The 21,554-nt window shown below is 42.4% G+C and overlaps 1 protein-coding gene across 1 annotated transcript; it reads right to left on the bottom strand.

Moving 5' to 3' along the window:
• Positions 1-4,749: 4,749 nt before the first annotated feature.
• Positions 4,750-10,844, bottom strand: zp3d.2 (zona pellucida glycoprotein 3d tandem duplicate 2). Its single transcript, XM_051956460.1, is given in 11 exon segments — positions 4,750-4,754; positions 5,165-5,225; positions 5,227-5,239; positions 5,332-5,417; positions 5,558-5,663; positions 5,759-5,886; positions 5,889-5,935; positions 7,307-7,410; positions 7,518-7,633; positions 8,928-9,259; positions 10,754-10,844. Coding segments are annotated over 11 exon segments (1,074 nt in total). The 5' UTR covers positions 10,830-10,844.
• Positions 10,845-21,554: the final 10,710 nt, after the last annotated feature.

Raw genomic sequence — 21,554 nt, 5'->3', positions numbered from 1 at the left:
AGAGAATGGACTTGGACAGCTTCTTGTTAGATCAAAAAATACTCTGCAGGTTTGTCCTTGTTAAAATGGACCCATCGCACATTTTTGGAAATTCGGTTATTTGCTTTACAGCAAAATTCTCAAATGAAAGATAATATGCACGTGTTAATTTTTAAGAGAGCAGTATGTAGACTGGTAGCGTGAGGTTATATTTCCGTGTTGTCGAACATACAGACTTCTGTGGACCATTAACTTTCTAGTAGCCCTGAGTGATAAAACAGCCATATACACACGTGGACAAAATTGTTGGTACCCCTCAGTTAAAGAAGGAAACCCACAATTCTCACTGAAATCACTTGAAACTCACAAAAGTAACAATAAATAAAAATTTATTGAAAATTAATAATCAAAACAGCCATCACTTTTGAATTGTTGATTAACATAATTATTTAAAAAAACAAACTATGAAACAGGCCTGGACAAAAATGATGGTACCTCTATAAAAGATTGAAAACTATTTGACCAGAGTGACATGATTAACTCAGGTGTGTCATTTAATTGACATCACAGGTGTTTCCAAACTCATAATCAGTCAGTCTGCCTATTTAAGGGAGACAAGTAGTCACCCTGCTGTTTGGTGAAAAGGTGTGTACCACACTGAACATGGACACAGAAAGCGAAGGAGAGAATTGTCCCAGGACATCCGAAAAAAATGATAGACAACATCTTAAAGGTAAGGCTATAAGACCATCTCTAACAGCTTGAAGTTCCTGTGACAACAGTGGCTGATATTATTCAGAAGTTCAAGACCCACGGGACAGTAGCCAACCTCCCTGGACGTGGCCGCAAGAGGAAAATTGATGACAAATTGAAGAGACGGATCGTTCGAATTGTATCCAAGAGCCCAGAGCAACCTCCAAAGAAATTAAAGGTGAACTCCAAGGCCAAGGTACATCAGTGTCAGATCGCACCATTCGTCGTTGTTTGAGCCAAAGTGGACTTCATGGGAGACGACCAAGGAGGACACCACTGCTGAAAAAAACTCATAAAAAAGCCAGACTGGAATTTGCAAAAATGCATGTTGACAAGCCACAAAGCTTCTGGGAGAATGTCCTTTGGACAGATGAGACCAAACTGGAGCTTTTTGGTAAGGCACATCAACTCTATGTTCATAGACTCAAAACCAAGCATACGAAGAAAAGAACACTGTCCCTACGGTGAAACATGGAGGAGGCTCAGTAATGTTTTGGGGCTGCTTTGCTGCATCTGGCACAGGGTGTCTTGAAGTGTGCAAGGTACGATGAAATGTGAAGACTATCAAGGCATTCTGGAGAGAAATGTGCTGCCTAGTGTCAGAAAGCTTGGTCTCAGTCGCAGGTCATGGGTCTTCCAACAGGACAACGATCCAAAACACACAGCCAAAAACACCAAGAATGGCTGAGAGAAAAGCGTTGGACTATTCTAAAGTGGCCTTCTATGAGCCCAGATCTGAATCCCATTGAACATATGTGGAAGGAGCTGAAACATGCCATTTGGAGAAGACACCCATCAAATCTGAGACAACTGGAGCCGTTTGCTCATGAGGAGTGGGCCAAAATACCTGTTGACAGCTGCAGAACGCTCATTGACAAATACAGAAATCGTTTAATTGCAGTGATTGCCTCAAAAGGTTGTGCAACAAAATATTAAGTTATGGGTACCATCATTTTTGTCCAGCCCTATTTCATTAGTTTGTTTTTTAAATAATTATGTTAATCAACAATTCAAAAGTGATGGCTGATTTTGATTATTTAATTTTCAATAAATTTTTATTTATTGTTACTTTTGTGAGTTTCAAGTGATTTCAGTGAGAATTGTGGGTTTTTCCTTCTTTAAACTGAGGGGTACCAACAATTTGTCCACGTGTGTATAATGCCAATAGAACACTTTATCAATAGCAATAATAAATAATTCTTTCAATAGAGTCTTCAAATTGTTTCACTAAATGCTATCAGAGCCAAGCTTCTATGAAAGCAGAACAAAAACAAAGTCTTTTACATGAACAAACTGGAGCATCCGTTGTCCCTAATTTACACGCAGGTCTCACAAGCTGTCGTCGCCGTTACCATCAGCCCCTCGTCGCCTCCATTCCTAAGCTTTTCAGCACAAAACCCCAAAGAGTTGGTGTCAGATATTCAGTGGCTGAAGCATGAGGACATCAACACATGCTAGCATGTGTTGCTACATGAAACAACCAGAACTCCATTCATTCTTACAGGAGCTTCGTGATCTCCAATGTATAAAACAAAACTCCTCCTTTTCTTTCAAAATGAAAAACTCTTTTAGCTAGTTCAACACAAGGTAGCTGTGTAAGATACAGAGAACACATATACTGTAGTGCTTTATACAATCTGTAACAATATTTCACTAAACTGGCTCCACATACGCATATTCTATAAAACTTGTATGGCTGCGGTGAAGTTTATTCTGTAATGAACCGATGTTACTGCATTGACCACCAGGGGGCCCCGCTGAATGATATACAGATGTATGAATAAGATGCAGAACTATGTGTGAATGAGGTATAATAGGCCAATCCAAAGAAAAGCATAGCAATAACAAGTCAAGTATTGCCATCAGGGCAGCAAACTGATTTCACTTGACTGAAGCCTCAAAGAGCAGAATAGTTACTGAAAGTCTGTGTGTCGTGTTTACCATCAGAGACAAAATAAATAGATCATGTCTAACGTAGCCTAACCACAGAAATGTCAGCAGCAAAAACAGAGCTAGATAAAGTAACCATAGCAACGGCGGTCTTTTTCTTGGTTTGCATTTTTCATGTTTACATCGGCTGCTTACTGCAATGACAGCAGAGTCAGTTTTGTCCTTGTAAAGAAGTTTCTTGGCCACATTTGTTTAGTAAAGGTGAATGTTTAAAATATAAGCACACAGTTTGTGCTGTTGACCTGCTAATCAAGCAACACATCAACAACTGAGCAGGTTAACTGACATAATACAGGGCACTTTAAAGATAAGCGCCCAACAGAAGACTGAAACAAATAACTCACAGGGGCTAACGTGCAGACGGTACATGCACCGCAACTGCACTGAGTACATGTTAGTAAACTTCCTGATGGCTCCTTTGGAAAAAAAGTAGAACCTGAATAACCTCCAATATAAACTGTAGTAAGTGGAATATACGAAGTAAACACAATATGCAGGTAGGAGTAGCTGAATCACAGATATTTGTTTGCAAACTTGCATTGTGGGAAATTTTACTCATGACTGTCAACGGTAACTCACCTAAAGAGATAGACGGCCACTTTTAAAGACATTATAAAAGGACAGACTCACCACTTCAAGACTCCTGAAGAGAAATTCTGCAACAGCAAATATTCCAGTTTGTAATATACGATATTTTTCCATAATAAAAAAAAAATTTAAAAATCACCCGCCTTGTTATAGTTGAACCAGGAAAAGCCAGCAAATCATGTTTGCCCAATAAAAATGCTAGAAGTAGAAGTTGTGTGGAAAATGCTTTTAAAACCATATTCTAGGGCAAAACCACCACACTTTGTATATCATCAGATTTGACTACTGATTCTGTACATGCAGTCTTTAACTTTGTGAGCACTGAAGATTGCAGTTATGACTTTCTCTTCCATACATTTAGAAGGAGTTGGTCTTATTACAAAAGCTACTTTTCAAACAATATAATTTAAAAAAAATGCCATTTCTAATCATTAAAAATTTTATTTAATTCCTGGAAATCATCTCACAACATCCACTCTGTGGAACCACTGCTCTATAATCCTGCTTTGAACGTGTAATAATGCCTCTCGGATTGAACTTGTCACCGTTCATGTGCCAACTTTATTTGTCAAAATCAAAGATTTCTTCAAATATTCTGCGAGGTTCGCCAACCTCCTTCTCCTCCACAACAGCGGAACCCTTCACCTGCTTTCTCCTCACCTTCCTCCTCCACACCACGCCTCCACCTCCCAAACGGCCACTCCAACTCTTCCTCCGTGCTCTCCGCCTTACCCACCGCAGTCACGGCTGTCTTTTCAGGTGTCGACATCCGCTTCCGCTTAGTCGCCTCTCTGGTTGTCTCTGGTTGTTGTGCTGTTGTTGGTTTTGTTGTTTTCATTGTTGCTGCTGCTGTTGTTGTGTTGTAAACCACCTTCCTCTTCGTTGTGGTCAGTTTCGCTTTAGGCTCGATTTTCCATGATTTTGCTGCTGATTATTTGGGTCACTGGAAAGCACAGAATGTTTTATCTTATATTCTGATATCACTTGTTCCAAAATTAGAGCAGATATCACTATGACAAGGAAAAATAAACCATCAGATGCTTCAGTTCTATTAATAGGGTCAATTAGATGAGAGTCATGATGCTCTAAGTGGGACATTGATGATTAATCAGGTAATTACCATTTAATCAATAAAAATGTATTAACCGATAAGCAGCAGATCTAAGAGATGCCATGTCAGAAAATGTACTGAAAGTAGCTGTAGTAACCATAGTGTTTCACCAGGTGGAGCCTCATTGTTTAATACTGTAGCAACTTGAGGAGGCAGTCACTCAGACTATGGCAAATTATGGCAGCAGAGAGCATTGTGGGAGTTTAGCTAGCAATGGGCACCATGAACAACGCTTGACTTCTGCGTTGTTACAGCTTCAGGCCAGAGCTCACTCTTTGCAGATGAGCTGTGGTTTACTAGGATAATGTTCTTATAAATAATAAGGTAAGCAAACTGCTTTTGCAGCGAAAATGGCATCATGTGGCTGACTACCCTGTTGGAAAAAAAAATTACTGAGCTTGTGGAGATGAAGACTTCGCAAATCACAGCTGAAACTTTTTCAACATGTCACAGAAAACAACATTTAAGCTTCCTACAGGGACAACTTTATTTAAACTTACTGTGTACTCGTTAAAGCAACAAACAAGCCTTATTTGTACATGTTATTCTTCTGCATGCATCATACTTGTGTTTTCTCATGAAGGTTTGCCTCTCATCTACTAGAAGCACTGAATGGCCAGGCAACACGAAGTTGTTTCAGACTTAGCGATACAGACAGTACTGGTCATTGCAGCTTTAAATCTTTCTCATGTGATTTACTGATTGCGTAGGATTTCTCTAGTCTCAATCCTAAATTATGGTAGAATGTGCTTTATTGTGAAAAATGCAGTTCATAGGACTTACCAGTGGATGCAGCAGAGCTACAGTTGGAGTCACAGCAGGTGCACACAGAGTCCGGTCCAAAACAGCTCAACCCATCTGAGAAAAACAGTAATCAAGAGCTTACCCTTTTCGATATTGACATGTCCATATTTTTTTTATTCCTAAAATGCCCTTTAGTGAAAACAAACCTCTTGGTTTCGTGTCGTAGTTGGCAGGACTTGGTTGTCGGAGACGGGACTGAACTGCTCACGGACATGGTGCAGTGCATGTAGAGCTGCTGCAGCAGATTAAAATTTGGATTTCAGTCAATTAAAAGTGTCTGTCTGTATCTGGACATTAACCAGATGGCTTATATTAAAAAAAAATAATAGATAGCAGAAATATGTCAGATTAGTAAAGTGGCAGTCTGCTTACCTGTCCCATCATTCCCTTGAACAGAAAGGCGTCCACAGAGAACCTCACAATGTTGTTTTTGTGTGGGATGAATCTGGAGCGACTGTCCTTGCTTTCCACCATACATCTTTATCAGAAGGAGAGAGACACCGACATGACGTATGCCAATTTGCTGATGTTTTTAGATCACCTTCAGTCTGTTTCAGTGTGACGTGTAATTACCCGAAGTTTGTCACAACTGGAACTGAGGCGTGGAGGTGTGGGACCCTCTTGGGAGTGGCGTAACATGAGTGGACGTACAGCCTTTCATCGTGGGCCCGTGGGCAGGGCCTCGGCCTCAAAGTACATGGGTTTTCCCCAGGACATACTGATCTGATGGAGAGAGTCTTTCAAACTTAGCTGGAAGACAGAAAGAAACCAGTCAGACAATGGTATAGTAGTGTAAATACTCTTATGATTCAAACTGTATCATCTCTCGATAACTGCATTATTTCTAAGTCGAACAGAGCATTTCCTGTTATAAACACTCAGCAAGACTATATTGAAAATTCAGGCTCCAAAGTAGAAACTCAAAGCAACAAAAGTGAATCTGCCTGTGATCACTGAAACCAAACTGAGTCCACCTGTGATTTCCAATCAGCCTAACTGCATGACAGGATTCTAAATGAGCCGTTAACAGCAGAACTTTCTCAGTTTTTGACCAATAGTTTGTGTCTATCTGCATCATGGCTCCACATGGGAACAAATTGACAGACTGTAAAAACTGCTTGAGATTTCATCAAGATGAAAAAGGACACAGGAGGACCAACTTAAAATCAGTGGAGTCACAGTTGCAGCAGTAATCTGGAGGTACAGAAGGAGCCACACTGGCACTAATCAGAGCTGCTGCAGTTGTTGGACTCGTAAAATAAATTCAGAGTTTCTGTGACACCTCAGACCATGTGAAAGACAAGTCATACATCAAGAAAAAACACCACTGCTTATCTGTCATCACAAATCTGCAAACTAGAACCTTGAATGGTGGGAGCATATTCTTTGGTTAGATTAGACCAAGGTAAATTCGATGGGCTCAGATAGCATCCAAAATGTTTTTGTGTGAACCTGACCAGGACAACAACAGTAGATGCATAGTCCTGACAGTGAAGCACAGAGCTAGGATGTGACCTAACTGGAATCCAAGAGAACATATTTCAAGAGAAAGGTCGAACAACACAACTAGAAAAGCTGAAAAAAATAGTCTGTAAAGAATAACGAAACATGTCTGCAGAAATTTTATGTCCTCAATGAAATTAGTCTGTCATCAAAAATAAAACTGGACATAAAAAGGTACTTTGGGGCCTGTATGCAAGTTTATACTGCTTATTTTATACAAGAGCAAATCCCTTACGGTTCAACTTAAGGTTAATGCGATTACTGTAAGATACGGTTTTGAATTATTTAAATATATAGTGTACAGTTGTGTTCTTATTTTGACTGTGGCTCAAAAACAAGATATTGAACTGTTTTACAATAAAAACTGAAATATATTGTGACAGCAGTGGCAGGAAAGCAGACTTTCAAACTGCTGAACCTCTTCAATCCAAACACTTTCAGTCATCTTAAAATGTTTCTCTTGCATACAAATTGTTTCAATCTTTGCTCTTACCCATTAAAAACGAGAACCAAACCAATGATTTTTTCTTTAATTTCATACAATTAACTTTTCAAGACCAATGAAAACCACAGAAATCCGCTGAAGGTTGACAGTAACATGAGATTTAGCATGCTTACCATTTCGTGGCGTCAGAATGAACTTTGCTCCGTTCTTCATTTGCTTGAAGACCTTGCGCAACTGCACTTTTGGTGTGTAGCCAATTTTGTAGGAGTATTGGTACCTAAAAAGTTCAAAACATTATCCACATTTTTACAAAAAAAAAAAAAACAGTGGTTAAAATAGGATTTTTGAGTTGGTGCACATCCACAAGCTTGGATTCAGTCTCACCTGTTGAAATAACACGCAACAGGCACGGCGAAAGGCACAGTTCGTCTGATTGGTCCTTGCAGCATCGGTGGGTCATATCGCAGTGTGTTTGTATAGGCCACCTGATTATCAATTATCTGAAAACAAACGGCTAAATTATTCACTTTATTCAACAGCACTACAAACTACTAGAGGAGATGCAGGGCTGTACACTGAGATGAATGCATCAGAATGCTAACACAGTCGTGGTAGCAGGTTGACCATCATCCAAGTTCAGCATGTTAGCATTTGCTAGCTCAGGCAGAGAGAATTATGAGAAATTTACCAGAATATTGATGGATTGAAAGAGTTAACTAAAGTTACTGCCTCATGCTCCCAGGAAAAAGACAGTAGATTTTGAAACCAAGACTCAAACAGATGAGTGTCTTTAATCCTAACTGTTACATAACAGGACTTCCAGGAAGGTATTACAACTGCTGCAGGAGCACTGGAAGCAGAGTATCGCTGCACAGGCATGATACTTCAGTGGGGATGGTGACCAATTTAAACTGGGCACAATTTTTGGGGATTTTTAGAGGCGCAAGCAACTAATCTTGGTAACTTGTTGGATTAAAGACGGTTGTACGCTATACTTAATTGACTTTCAAACAATTCAAACACTCAAAAAAAACAAAACATCTTGCCAAACAGTATTTCTTACCCAGCTAGGTCACAAATGCAACAGGAATAAGTCATTTTCCTACTTTATCTTGTCAATTTTTGACTCTTTCTGGCTGTTTTACATCTTTTCAAGGTTGTAGTACTTCACATTTTTGCGTTTCCTTTTTGAATTGCTTTTGTAAGTCTTTGTTACAAAATAAGGTCATATTTTGGTCATTTTGCAACTTTGTGTGGTTTGGTTTTGGTTGTTTTACATAATTCCGAGAGCATGTTGTGTCACATTTTTCTGTATTTTCAATTTTTTGTGGTTGGGTTGTAAGTATTAATGGTTGTTTTACATCACAGTTTGGTGGTTTTACAACTTTTTGCGACTATTTTTTGTAACATTTGATTGTTTTCCATTTGGTCGCTTTACGTCTATTTGAGGTTGTAGTGCATCATATTTTGGGAATTTTAAAAGTTTTTGTAGCCCGTTTGCTACCCTTTTTGGTACTTCTGCATCACATTTAGGTAATTTTCCAACTTTTATCTCATTTTATGGGCATTTTGTATGATAATTTTTGTAATTTCACAACTTCTGTATTTGTTTTGGTAACATAGACGGAGAAAGGAAATCACCACAGTCTAAAGGACTTACCCTTTGTAGCCAGAAATGTCAGCCCCAAAATTGTTGGCAACCAAAAAAAAAAAATCAACCTTAAGAAAACATACTTTGCTTAAGAGGCTTCTTAGCCCAGTTTACCTACTAGTGGAGATATTTGTCTGACTCACCGTGCGTTTGGTTCCACACATGCAAAAGTCATACTCAAAATAAAGGTGATCTTTGGTGGATGTAGTGACGCTGCACGTCCCCAGTTTGAGCCCGGAGAGGTCCCCGCTGCCCAGAACGCTCCTCTCCACCTGCACCCTCATCTTCCTCCGCTCGCACGAAGTCTCTACGGAAACCCCCGAGGCGCTGGGCGTGGTGGCGCTGGGCCGAACCGGGAGCAGGACCTCCCGCAGCGGCCCAGGGAGGGACTCCTGCCCGGTGCCTTTGACTGGAGAGAAGTGCTCTTTCTGCACCAGCGGCTGCCTGGAGTCCACAAACATGGGGAGTTCGAGGTTACGGCGTGTTTCTCCGGTGGAGTCTCCTCATCACCTGGGCAGGTGGCTGGGAGGCCCTGCGGCCTTCAGTGGAGGCTAGCAGCGGCAGGAGGAGTAGCACCTGTAGGTAAAGCATGTTCAGAGACATCTTACGCATGTTAAACTCGGTTTCAAGTTGGCAGCGTCCGACCTGTCGATGCTCTCTTTACCTGGAGCCAAATTAGCAGCAGCTGGTGGTAAGAGGAAACACTAAGAACCAGAGTGGCGCCGCTCATCGGCCACTTCAGGTAATACAACACAGCTGCTCCGCTTTCACTGCGGTCAAGCCAGCCGCCTCTCGTTTCTCCGTAGTCAAGCCAGCCGCTCCTACATTTTCAGTGCGCTCTTATCGTCAGCTTACGGTAAATGCACGACCGCGCATCAACTATTTCCGGTTTAAAAAATAAAGCGCTGCATTCGCAGATGTATTATACAGGGATGTTTTAAGTAACTGACTCAGCTTAACTGTTAACTATCGAATTGTACGGCTAATATTTACACTAAATAAATAGCTTGAAGTATAAGAAGCTGAAAACTTGTTTATCTATCTGTCTGTCTGTCTGTCTTAAAAATTGTGAATTCAAATAAAAAGTGATGTGTGTCATCCCAGTGATCTATTAGTGTGATAATAAAATAAACCTCAGTGGAAAAGTCACATGATCTGGACCGAAATGAGAAGACATGCTGATATTTACATTAAAAAATGTTTAATTTTTTTGCTTTAAAATCTTTTAAGCCAAACTATTTCTTCTTCTTTGGCGTATGCTGACCAGGTAAGGTAGCATTGTGATTCTGCATTAGTTTGGGGTCAATACGTCACATGACCCGAGAGCTATTGAGCAAAAAGGCTGATATTTACTGTAAAAAAAACTGTTAAAAATCAATAAAGACCAGAAATCAAATATAAATTGGCGTATGTTGACCATCTTGAGTAGCACTATCATTCTGCATTAGTTTGGGGTCAATTAGTCACATGACCTGAGAGCTATTGAGCTAAAATGCTAATATTTACTGTAAAAAAATGTTTTAAAAATCAATAAAGACCAGAAATCAAATATAAATTGCCGTATGGTGACCATCCTTAGTAGCACTATCATTCTGCACTGGTTTGGGGTCAATACGTCACATGACCTGAGAGCTATTGAACAAAAAGCTAATATTTACTGTAAAAAACTGTTAAAAATCAACAAAGACCAGAAATCAAATATAAATTGCCGTATATTGACCATCCTTAGTAGCACTATCATTCTGCATTAGTTTGGGGTCAATATGTCACATGACCTGAGAGCTATTGAGCAAAAAAGCTAATATTTACTGTCAAAAAACTGTTAAAAATCAATAAAGACCAGAAATCAAATATAAATTGGCGTATGTTGACCATCTTTAGTAGCACTATCATTCTGCACTGGTTTGGGGTCAATAAGTCACATGACCTGAGAGCTATTGAGCTAAAATGCTAATATTTACTGTAAAAAAACTGTTAAAAATCAATAATGTCCTAAAATCAAATATAAATTGGCGTATGTTGACCATACTTAGTAGCACTATCATTCTGCATTAGTTTGGGGTCAATAAGTCACATGACCTGAGAGCTATTGAGCGAAAATGCTAATATTTACTGTAAAAAAACTGTTAAAAATCAATAATGTCCTAAAATCAAATATAAATGGGCGTATGTTGACCATCCTTAGTAGTACTATCATTCTGCACTGGTTTGGGGTCAATACGTCACATGACCTGAGAGAATTGAGCTAAAATGCTAATATTTACTGTAAAAAAACTGTTAAAAATCAATAAAGACCAGAAATCAAATATAATTTGGCGTATGTTGACCATCTTTAGTAGCACTATCATTCTGCACTGGTTTGGGGTCAATAAGTCACATGACCTGAGAGCTATTGAGCAAAAAAGCTAATATTTACTGTAAAAAAACTGTTAAAAATCAATAAAGACCAGAAATCAAATATAAATTGGCGTATGTTGACCATCTTTAGTAGCACTATCATTCTGCATTAGTTTGGGGTCAATACGTCACATGACCTGAGAGCTATTGAGCAATAAAGCTAATATTTACTGTCAAAAAACTGTTAAAAATCAATAATGTCCTAAAATCAAATATAAATTGGCGTATGTTGACCATCTTTAGTAGCACTATCATTCTGCACTGGTTTGGGGTCAATAAGTCACATGACCTGAGAGCTATTGAGCAAAAAAGCTAATATTTACTGTAAAAAAACTGTTAAAAATCAATAAAGACCAGAAATCAAATATAAATTGGCGTATGTTGACCATCTTTAGTAGCACTATCATTCTGCATTAGTTTGGGGTCAATATGTCACATGACCTGAGAGCTATTGAGCTAAAATGCTAATATTTACTGTAAAAAAAACTGTTAAAAATCAATAAAGACCAGAAGTCAAACATAAATTGCCGTATGTTGACCATACTTAGTAGCACTATCATTCTACACTGGTTTGGGGTCAATACGTCACATGACCTGGGAGCTATTGAGCCAACATGCTAATATTTACAGTTAAATATCAATATAAAATATGCAAAGTATCCAGATGGAATAAAAAGTGCTGGTGTCTTGATCACTCTATGACAGGGGTGTCAAACTCAGTTCCTGAAGGGCCACTATCCTGCATGTTTTAGATGTTTCCTTCTTCGAACCCCGGCCTCCCGGGTGCTAGCCAGCCACTCTATCCACTGAGCTATACTCCCTATGCCTATCTTACTCACACCTGGAATCGAACCCCAGCCTCCCGGGTGGCAGCCAGCCACTCTACCCACTGAGCTATAGTCCCTATGCCAATCTCACTCACTCAATCCTGTACTCCCTATGCCTATCTCACTCACTCCCTCCCTCACTCACTCCTATACTCCCTATCTCACTCACTCACGCCTGGAATCGAACCGCTATCTCCTGGGTGCCAGCCAGCCACTCGAACCACTGAGCTATACTCTCGATGCCTGTCTCACTCACACCTGGAATCGAACCCCGTTATCGCAGGTGCCAGCTTGCCACTCTACCCACTGAGCGATACTCCCTGTCTCACTCACTCCTATTCTCCCTATCTAACTCACTCACTCCTATACTCCCTTTGCCTGTCTTACTCACACCTGGAATCGTACCCCAGCCTCCCGGGTGCCAGCCAGTGACTCTTCCCATTGCGCTATACTCCCTATGGCTATCTCACTCAATCACTCCCTATGCCTATCTCACTCACTCACACCTGGAATCGAACCCCGGTCTCCCGGGTGGCAGTCAGCCACTCTACCCACTGAGCCATAGTCCCTATGCCTTTCTCACTCACTCACTCCTATACCTATACTCCCTATGCCTATCTTACTCACACCTGCAATCGAACCCCAGCCTCCCGGGTGCCAGCCAGCGACTCTACCCATTGCGCGATACTCTCTATGGCTATCTCACTCACTCAATCCTATACTCCCTATGCCTATCTCACTCACTCACACCTGACATCGAACCCCGGCCTCCCGGGTGCTTGCCAGCCACTCTATCCACTGAGCGATACTCCCTATGCCAAACTCACTCACTCTTATACTCCCAATGCCTATCTCTCTCACTCCTATACTCATCTCAGTCAGTCAATCCTATACTCCCTATGCCTATCACACTCACTCCTATACTCATCTCACTCACTCACTCCAATACTCCCTATCTCACACCTGGAATCGAACCCCAGCCTCCCGGGTGCCAGCCAGCGACTCTACCCATTGCGCTATACTCCCCATGGCTATCTCACTCACTCCTATATTCATCACACTCACTCACACCTGGAATCGAACCCCAGCCTCCCGGGTGCCAGCCAGCCACTGTACGCACTGAGCGATACTCCCTCACTCCTATACTCCCTATGCCTATCTCATTCACTCACTCCAATAGTTCCTATGCCTTTCTCACTCACTCAGAACTGGAATCGAACAAGGGCCTCCCGGGTACTCTTCAGCCACTCTATCCACTGAGCTATACTCCCTATGCCTATCTTACTCACACCTGGAATCGAACCCCAGCCTCCCGGGTGCCAGCCAGCGACTCTAACCATTGCGCTATACTCCCTATGGCTATCTCACTCACTCACATACTCCCTATGCCGATCTCACTCACACTTGGAATCGAACCCCGGCCTCCCGGGTGCCAGCCAGCCACTCTACCCACTGAGCTATACTCCCTATGCCTATCTCACTCACTCACTCCTATACTCCCTATGCCGATCTCACTCACTCACTCCTATACTCCATATGCTTATCTCACTCACTCCTATACTCATCTCACTGACTCACTTACTCCCATACTCCCTATGCCTATCTCACTCACCCACTCCTATACTCGCTATGGCGATCTCACTCACCCACTGAGCTATACTCCCTGTGCCTATCTTACTCACTCCTATACTCATCTCACTGACTCACTCCGATACTCCCTATGCCTATCTCACTCACTCCTGGAAACGATCCCCGGCCTCCCGGGTGCCAGCCAGCCCGTCTACCCACTGAGCTATACTCCCTATGCCTATCTCACTCACATACTCTCTATGCCTATCTCACTCACTCACACCTGGAATCGAACCCTGGTCTCCCGGGTGCCAGCCAGCGACTCTAACCATTGCGCTATACTCCCTATGGCTATCTCACTCACTCACACCTGGAATCGAGCCCCGGCCTCCCACCAGCCACTCTACCCACTGAGCGATACTCCTTATGCCTATCTCACTCACTCCTATACTCATCTCACTCACTCCCATACTCCCTGTGCCTATCTCACTCACCCACTCCTATACTCGCTATGTCTATCTCACTCACTCCTATACTCATCACACTCACTCCTATACTCCCTCTGCCTTTCTCACTCACTCACACCTGGAATCGAACCCCGGCCTCCCGGGTTCCAGCCAGCCACTCTATCCACTGAGCTATACTCCCTATGCCGATGTCACTCACTCACATACTCCATCTCACTCACTCCTATACTCCGTATGCCTATCTCACTCACTCCTATACTCCCTATGCCTATCTCACTCACTCACTGAGCTATACTTCCTATGCCTATCTCACTCACTCCCATACTCATCTCACTCACTCACTCCTATATGCCCGGTGCCTTTGACTGGAGAGAAGTGCTCTTTCTGCACCAGCGGCTGCCTGGAGTCCACAAACATGGGGAGTTCGAGGTACGGCGTGTTTCTCCGGTGGAGTCTCCTCATCACCTGGGCAGGTGGCTGGGAGGCCCTGCGGCCTTCAGTGGAGGCTAGCAGCGGCAGGAGGAGTAGCAGCTGTAGGTAAAGCATGTTCAGAGACATCTTACGCATGTTAAACTCGGTTTCAAGTTGGCAGCGTCCGACCTGTCGATGCTCTCTTTACCTGGAGCCAAATTAGCAGCAGCTGGTGGTAAAGAGGAAACACTAAGAACCAGAGTGGCGCCGCTCATCGGCCACTTCAGGTAATACAACACAGCTGCTCCGCTTTCACTGCGGTCAAGCCAGCCGCCTCTCGTTTCTCCGTAGTCAAGCCAGCCGCTCCTACATTTTCAGTGCGCTCTTATCGTCAGCTTACGGTAAATGCACGACCGCGCATCAACTATTTCCGGTTTAAAAAATAAAGCGCTGCATTCGCAGATGTATTATACAGGGATGTTTTAAGTAACTGACTCAGCTTAACTGTTAACTATCGAATTGTACGGCTAATATTTACACTAAATAAATAGCTTGAAGTATAAGAAGCTGAAAACTTGTTTATCTATCTGTCTGTCTGTCTGTCTTAAAAATTGTGAATTCAAATAAAAAGTGATGTGTGTCATCCCAGTGATCTATTAGTGTGATAATAAAATAAACCTCAGTGGAAAAGTCACATGATCTGGACCGAAATGAGAAGACATGCTGATATTTACATTAAAAAATGTTTAATTTTTTGCTTTAAAATCTTTTAAGCCAAACTATTTCTTCTTCTTTGGCGTATGCTGACCAGGTAAGGTAGCATTGTGATTCTGCATTAGTTTGGGGTCAATACGTCACATGACCCGAGAGCTATTGAGCAAAAAAGCTGATATTTACTGTAAAAAAAACTGTTAAAAATCAATAAAGACCAGAAATCAAATATAAATTGGCGTATGTTGACCATCTTGAGTAGCACTATCATTCTGCATTAGTTTGGGGTCAATTAGTCACATGACCTGAGAGCTATTGAGCTAAAATGCTAATATTTACTGTAAAAAAATGTTTTAAAAATCAATAAAGACCAGAAATCAAATATAAATTGCCGTATGGTGACCATCCTTAGTAGCACTATCATTCTGCACTGGTTTGGGGTCAATACGTCACATGACCTGAGAGCTATTGAACAAAAAAGCTAATATTTACTGTAAAAAAACTGTTAAAAATCAACAAAGACCAGAAATCAAATATAAATTGCCGTATATTGACCATCCTTAGTAGCACTATCATTCTGCACTGGTTTGGGGTCAATAAGTCACATGACCTGAGAGCTATTGAGCAAAAAAGCTAATATTTACTGTAAAAAAACTGTTAAAAATCAATAAAGACCAGAAATCAAATATAAATTGGCGTATGTTGACCATCTTTAGTAGCACTATCATTCTGCATTAGTTTGGGGTCAATATGTCACATGACCTGAGAGCTATTGAGCAAAAAAGCTAATATTTACTGTAAAAAAACTGTTAAAAATCAATAAAGACCAGAAATCAAATATAAATTGGCGTATGTTGACCATCTTTAGTAGCACTATCATTCTGCACTGGTTTGGGGTCAATAAGTCACATGACCTGAGAGCTATTGAGCGAAAATGCTAATATTTACTGTAAAAAAACTGTTAAAAATCAATTATGTCCTAAAATCAAATATAAATTGGCGTATGTTGACCATACTTAGCAGCACTATCATTCTGCATTAGTTTGGGGTCAATACGTCACATGACCTGAGAGCTATTGAGCAATAAAGCTAATATTTACTGTCAAAAAACTGTTAAAAATCAATAATGTCCTAAAATCAAATATAAATTGGCGTATGTTGATCATCCTTAGTAGCACTATCATTCTGTACTGGTTTGGGGTCAATAAGTCACATGACCTGAGAGCTATTGAGCAAAAATGCTAATACTTACTGTAAAAAAACTGTTAAAAATCAATTATGTCCTAAAATCAAATATAAATGGGCGTATGTTGACCATCCTTAGTAGTACTATCATTCTGCACTGGTTTGGGGTCAATAAGTCACATGACCTGAGAGCTATTGAGCAAAAATGCTAATATTTACTGTCAAAAAACTGTTAAAAATCAATAATGTCCTAAAATCAAATATAAATGGGCGTATGTTGACCATCCTTAGTAGTACTATCATTCTGCACTGGTTTGGGGTCAATACGTCACATGACCTGAGAGAATTGAGCTAAAATGCTAATATTTACTGTAAAAAAACTGTTAAAAATCAATAAAGACCAGAAATCAAATATAATTTGGCGTATGTTGACCATCTTTAGTAGCACTATCATTCTGCACTGGTTTGGGGTCAATAAGTCACATGACCTGAGAGCTATTGAGCAAAAAAGCTAATATTTACTGTAAAAAAACTGTTAAAAATCAATAAAGACCAGAAATCAAATATAAATTGGCGTATGTTGACCATCTTTAGTAGCACTATCATTCTGCATTAGTTTGGGGTCAATACGTCACATGACCTGAGAGCTATTGAGCAATAAAGCTAATATTTACTGTCAAAAAACTGTTAAAAATCAATAATGTCCTAAAATCAAATATAAATTGGCGTATGTTGACCATCTTTAGTAGCACTATCATTCTGCACTGGTTTGGGGTCAATAAGTCACATGACCTGAGAGCTATTGAGCAAAAAAGCTAATATTTACTGTAAAAAAAACTGTTAAAAATCAATAAAGACCAGAAATCAAATATAAATTGGCGTATGTTGACCATCTTTAGTAGCACTATCATTCTGCATTAGTTTGGGGTCAATATGTCACATGACCTGAGAGCTATTGAGCAAAAAAGCTAATATTTACTGTCAAAAAACTGTTAAAAATCAATTATGTCCTAAAATCAAATATAAATTGGCGTATGTTGACCATACTTAGCAGCACTATCATTCTGCATTAGTTTGGGGTCAATACGTCACATGACCTGAGAGCTATTGAGCAATAAAGCTAATATTTACTGTCAAAAAACTGTTAAAAATCAATAATGTCCTAAAATCAAATATAAATTGGCGTATGTTGATCATCCTTAGTAGCACTATCATTCTGTACTGGTTTGGGGTCAATAAGTCACATGACCTGAGAGCTATTGAGCAAAAATGCTAATACTTACTGTAAAAAAACTGTTAAAAATCAATTATGTCCTAAAATCAAATATAAATGGGCGTATGTTGACCATCCTTAGTAGTACTATCATTCTGCACTGGTTTGGGGTCAATAAGTCACATGACCTGAGAGCTATTGAGCAAAAATGCTAATATTTACTGTCAAAAAACTGTTAAAAATCAATAATGTCCTAAAATCAAATATAAATGGGCGTATGTTGACCATCCTTAGTAGTACTATCATTCTGCACTGGTTTGGGGTCAATACGTCACATGACCTGAGAGAATTGAGCTAAAATGCTAATATTTACTGTAAAAAAACTGTTAAAAATCAATAAAGACCAGAAATCAAATATAATTTGGCGTATGTTGACCATCTTTAGTAGCACTATCATTCTGCACTGGTTTGGGGTCAATAAGTCACATGACCTGGGAGCTATTGAGCCAACATGCTAATATTTACAGTTAAATATCAATATAAAATATGCAAAGTATCCAGATGGAATAAAAAGTGCTGGTGTCTTGATCACTCTATGACAGGGGTGTCAAACTCAGTTCCTGAAGGGCCACTATCCTGCATGTTTTAGATGTTTCCTTCTTCGAACCCCGGCCTCCCGGGTGCTAGCCAGCCACTCTATCCACTGAGCTATACTCCCTATGCCTATCTTACTCACACCTGGAATCGAACCCCAGCCTCCCGGGTGGCAGCCAGCCACTCTACCCACTGAGCTATAGTCCCTATGCCAATCTCACTCACTCACTCCTATACTCCCTATGGCGATCTCACTCACACACTGAGCTATACTCCCTATGCCTATCTCACTCACTCAATCCTGTACTCCCTATGCCTATCTCACTCACTCCCTCCCTCACTCACTCCTATACTCCCTATCTCACTCACTCACGCCTGGAATCGAACCGCTATCTCCTGGGTGCCAGCCAGCCACTCGAACCACTGAGCTATACTCCCTATGCCTATCTCACTCACTCACTCCTATACTCCCTATGCCTATCTCACTCACTCCTATGACTATCTCACTCACTCAGAACTGGAATCGAACTCCGGCGTCCCGGGTGCTAGCCAGCCACTCTACCCACTGAGCTATACTCCCTATGCCTATCTCACTCGGTCCTATACTCATCTCACTCGCTCCTATACTCCCTTTGCCTCTCTCACTCACATCTGGAAGTGAACCCCGGCCTCCTGGGTGCCAGCCAGGCACGCTACCCACTGAGCTATACTCCCTATGAATCACTCACTCACACCTGGAATTGAACCCCAGCCTCCAGGGTGCCAGCCAGCCACTCTACCCACTGAGCTATACTCCCTTTGCCTATCTCACTCACTCCTATACTCCCTATGCCTATCTTACTCACTCACTCCTATACTCCCTATGCCTATCCCACTCACTCACACCTGGAATCGAACCCCAGCCTCCCGGGTGCCAGCCAGCGACTCTAACCATTGCGAAATACTCCCTGTGGCTATCTCACTCACTCACATACTCCCTATGCCTATCTCACTCACTCCTGGAATCGAGCCCTGGCCTCCGGGTGCCAACCAGCCACTCTACCCACTGAGCTATACTCCTTACGCCAATCTCACTCACTCCTGTACTCATCTCACTGACTCCGATACTCCCTTTGCCTATCTCACTCACTCACACCTGGAATCAAACCCCGGCCTCCCGGGGGCCAGCCGGCCACTCTATCCACTGAGCTATACTCCCTATGCCTATCTCACTCACTCACTCCTATACTCCCTATGCCTATCTCACTCACTCCTATACTCCCTATGCCGATCTCACTCCGATACTCCATATGCTTATCTCACTCACTCCTATATTCATCTCACTCACTCCTATACTCCCTATCTCACTCACCCACTCCTATACTCGCGATGGCGATCTCACTCACCCACTGAGCTATACTCCCGATGCCTATCTTACTCACACCTGGAATCGAACCCCAGCCTCCCGGGTGCCAGCCAGCCACTCTACCCACTGAGCTATACTCCCTATGCCTATCTCACTCACTCCTGGAAACGAACCCCAGCCTCCCGGGTGGCAGCCAGCCACTGTACCCACTGAGCTATACTCCCTATGCCTATCTCACTCACTCTCTCCTATACTCCCTATGCTGATCTCACTCACTCACGCCTGGAATCGAACCCCAGCCTCCCGGGTGCCAGCCAGCGACTCTAACCATTGCGAAATACTCCCTGTGGCTATCTCACTCACTCACATACTCCCTATGCCGATCTCACTCACTCCTGGAATCGAGCCCTGGCCTCCCGGGTGCCAACCAGCCACTCTACCCACTGAGCTATACTCCTTATGCCAATCTCACTCACTCCTGTACTCATCTCACTGACTCCGATACTCCCTATGCCTATCTCACTCACCCACTGAGCTATACTCCCTATACCAATCTCACTCACTCACTCCTATACTCCCGATGGCGAACTCACTCACCCACTGAGCTATACTCCCTATGCCTATCTTACTCACACCTGGAATCGAACCCCAGCCTCCCGGGTGCCAGCCAGCCACTCTACCCACTGAGCTATACTCCCTATGCCTATCTCACTCACTCCAATAGTCCCTATGCCTATCTCACTCACTCACTCCTATACTCCCTATGCCTATCTCACTCACACCTGGAATTGAACCCCAGCCTCCCGGGTGGCAGCCAGCCACTCTACCCACTGAGCGATAGTCCCCATGCCTTTCTCACTCATTCACTCCTATACTCCCTATGCCTATCTCACTCACACCTGGAATCGAACCCCAGCCTCCCGGGTGCCAGCCAGCGACTCCAACCATTGCGCTATACTACCTATGGCTATCTCACTCACTCACTCCTATATTCCCTATGCCTATCTCACTCACTCACTCACTCCTATACTCCCTATGCCTATCTCACTCACCCACTGAGCTATACTCCCAATACCAATCTCACTCACTCACTCACCCACCCAGCTATACTCCCTATGCCTATCTTACTCACACCTGGAATCGAACCCCAGCCTCCCGGGTGCCAGCCAGCGACTCTAACCATTGCGCTATACTCCCTATGGCTATCTCACTCACTCACATACTCCCTATGCCGATCTCACTCACTCACACTTGGAATCGAACCCCGGCCTCCCGGGTGCCAGCCAGCCACTCTACCCACTGAGCTATACTCCCTATGCCTATCTCACTCACTCACTCCTATACTCCATATGCTTATCTCACTCACTCCTATACTCATCTCACTGACTCACTTACTCCTATACTCCCTATGCCTATCTCACTCACCCACTCCTATACTCGCTATGGCATCTCACTCACCCACTGAGCTATACTCCCTGTGCCTATCTTACTCACTCCTATACTCATCTCACTGACTCACTTACTCCTATACTCCCTATGCCTATCTCACTCACTCACACCTGGAATCGAACCCTGGTCTCCCGGGTGCCAGCCAGCGACTCTAACCATTGCGCGATACTCCCTATGGCTATCTCACTCACTCACACCTGGAATCGAGCCCCGGCCTCCCACCAGCCACTCTACCCACTGAGCGATACTCCTTATGCCTATCTCACTCACTCCTATACTCATCTCACTCACATACTCCCTGTGCCTATCTCACTCACCCACTCCTATACTCGCTATGCCTATCTCACTCACTCCTATACTCATCACACTCACTCCTATACTCCCTCTGCCTTTCTCACTCACACCTGGAATCGAACCCCGGCCTCCCGGGTGCCAGCCAGCGACTCTACCCATTGCGCTATACTCAATATGGCTATCTCACTCACCCACTGAGCTATACTCCCTATGCCTATCTCACTCACTCTCACCTGGAATCGAACCCCGGCCTCCCGGGTGCTTGCCAGCCACTCTTTCCACTGAGCTATACTCCCTATGCCAAACTC

This window comes from Acanthochromis polyacanthus, chromosome 12 (assembly GCF_021347895.1).
Source record: "Acanthochromis polyacanthus isolate Apoly-LR-REF ecotype Palm Island chromosome 12, KAUST_Apoly_ChrSc, whole genome shotgun sequence".
NCBI classification, from domain to species: Eukaryota; Metazoa; Chordata; class Actinopteri; family Pomacentridae; genus Acanthochromis; species Acanthochromis polyacanthus.
This window is presented reverse-complemented; position numbering and strand designations above follow the sequence as displayed.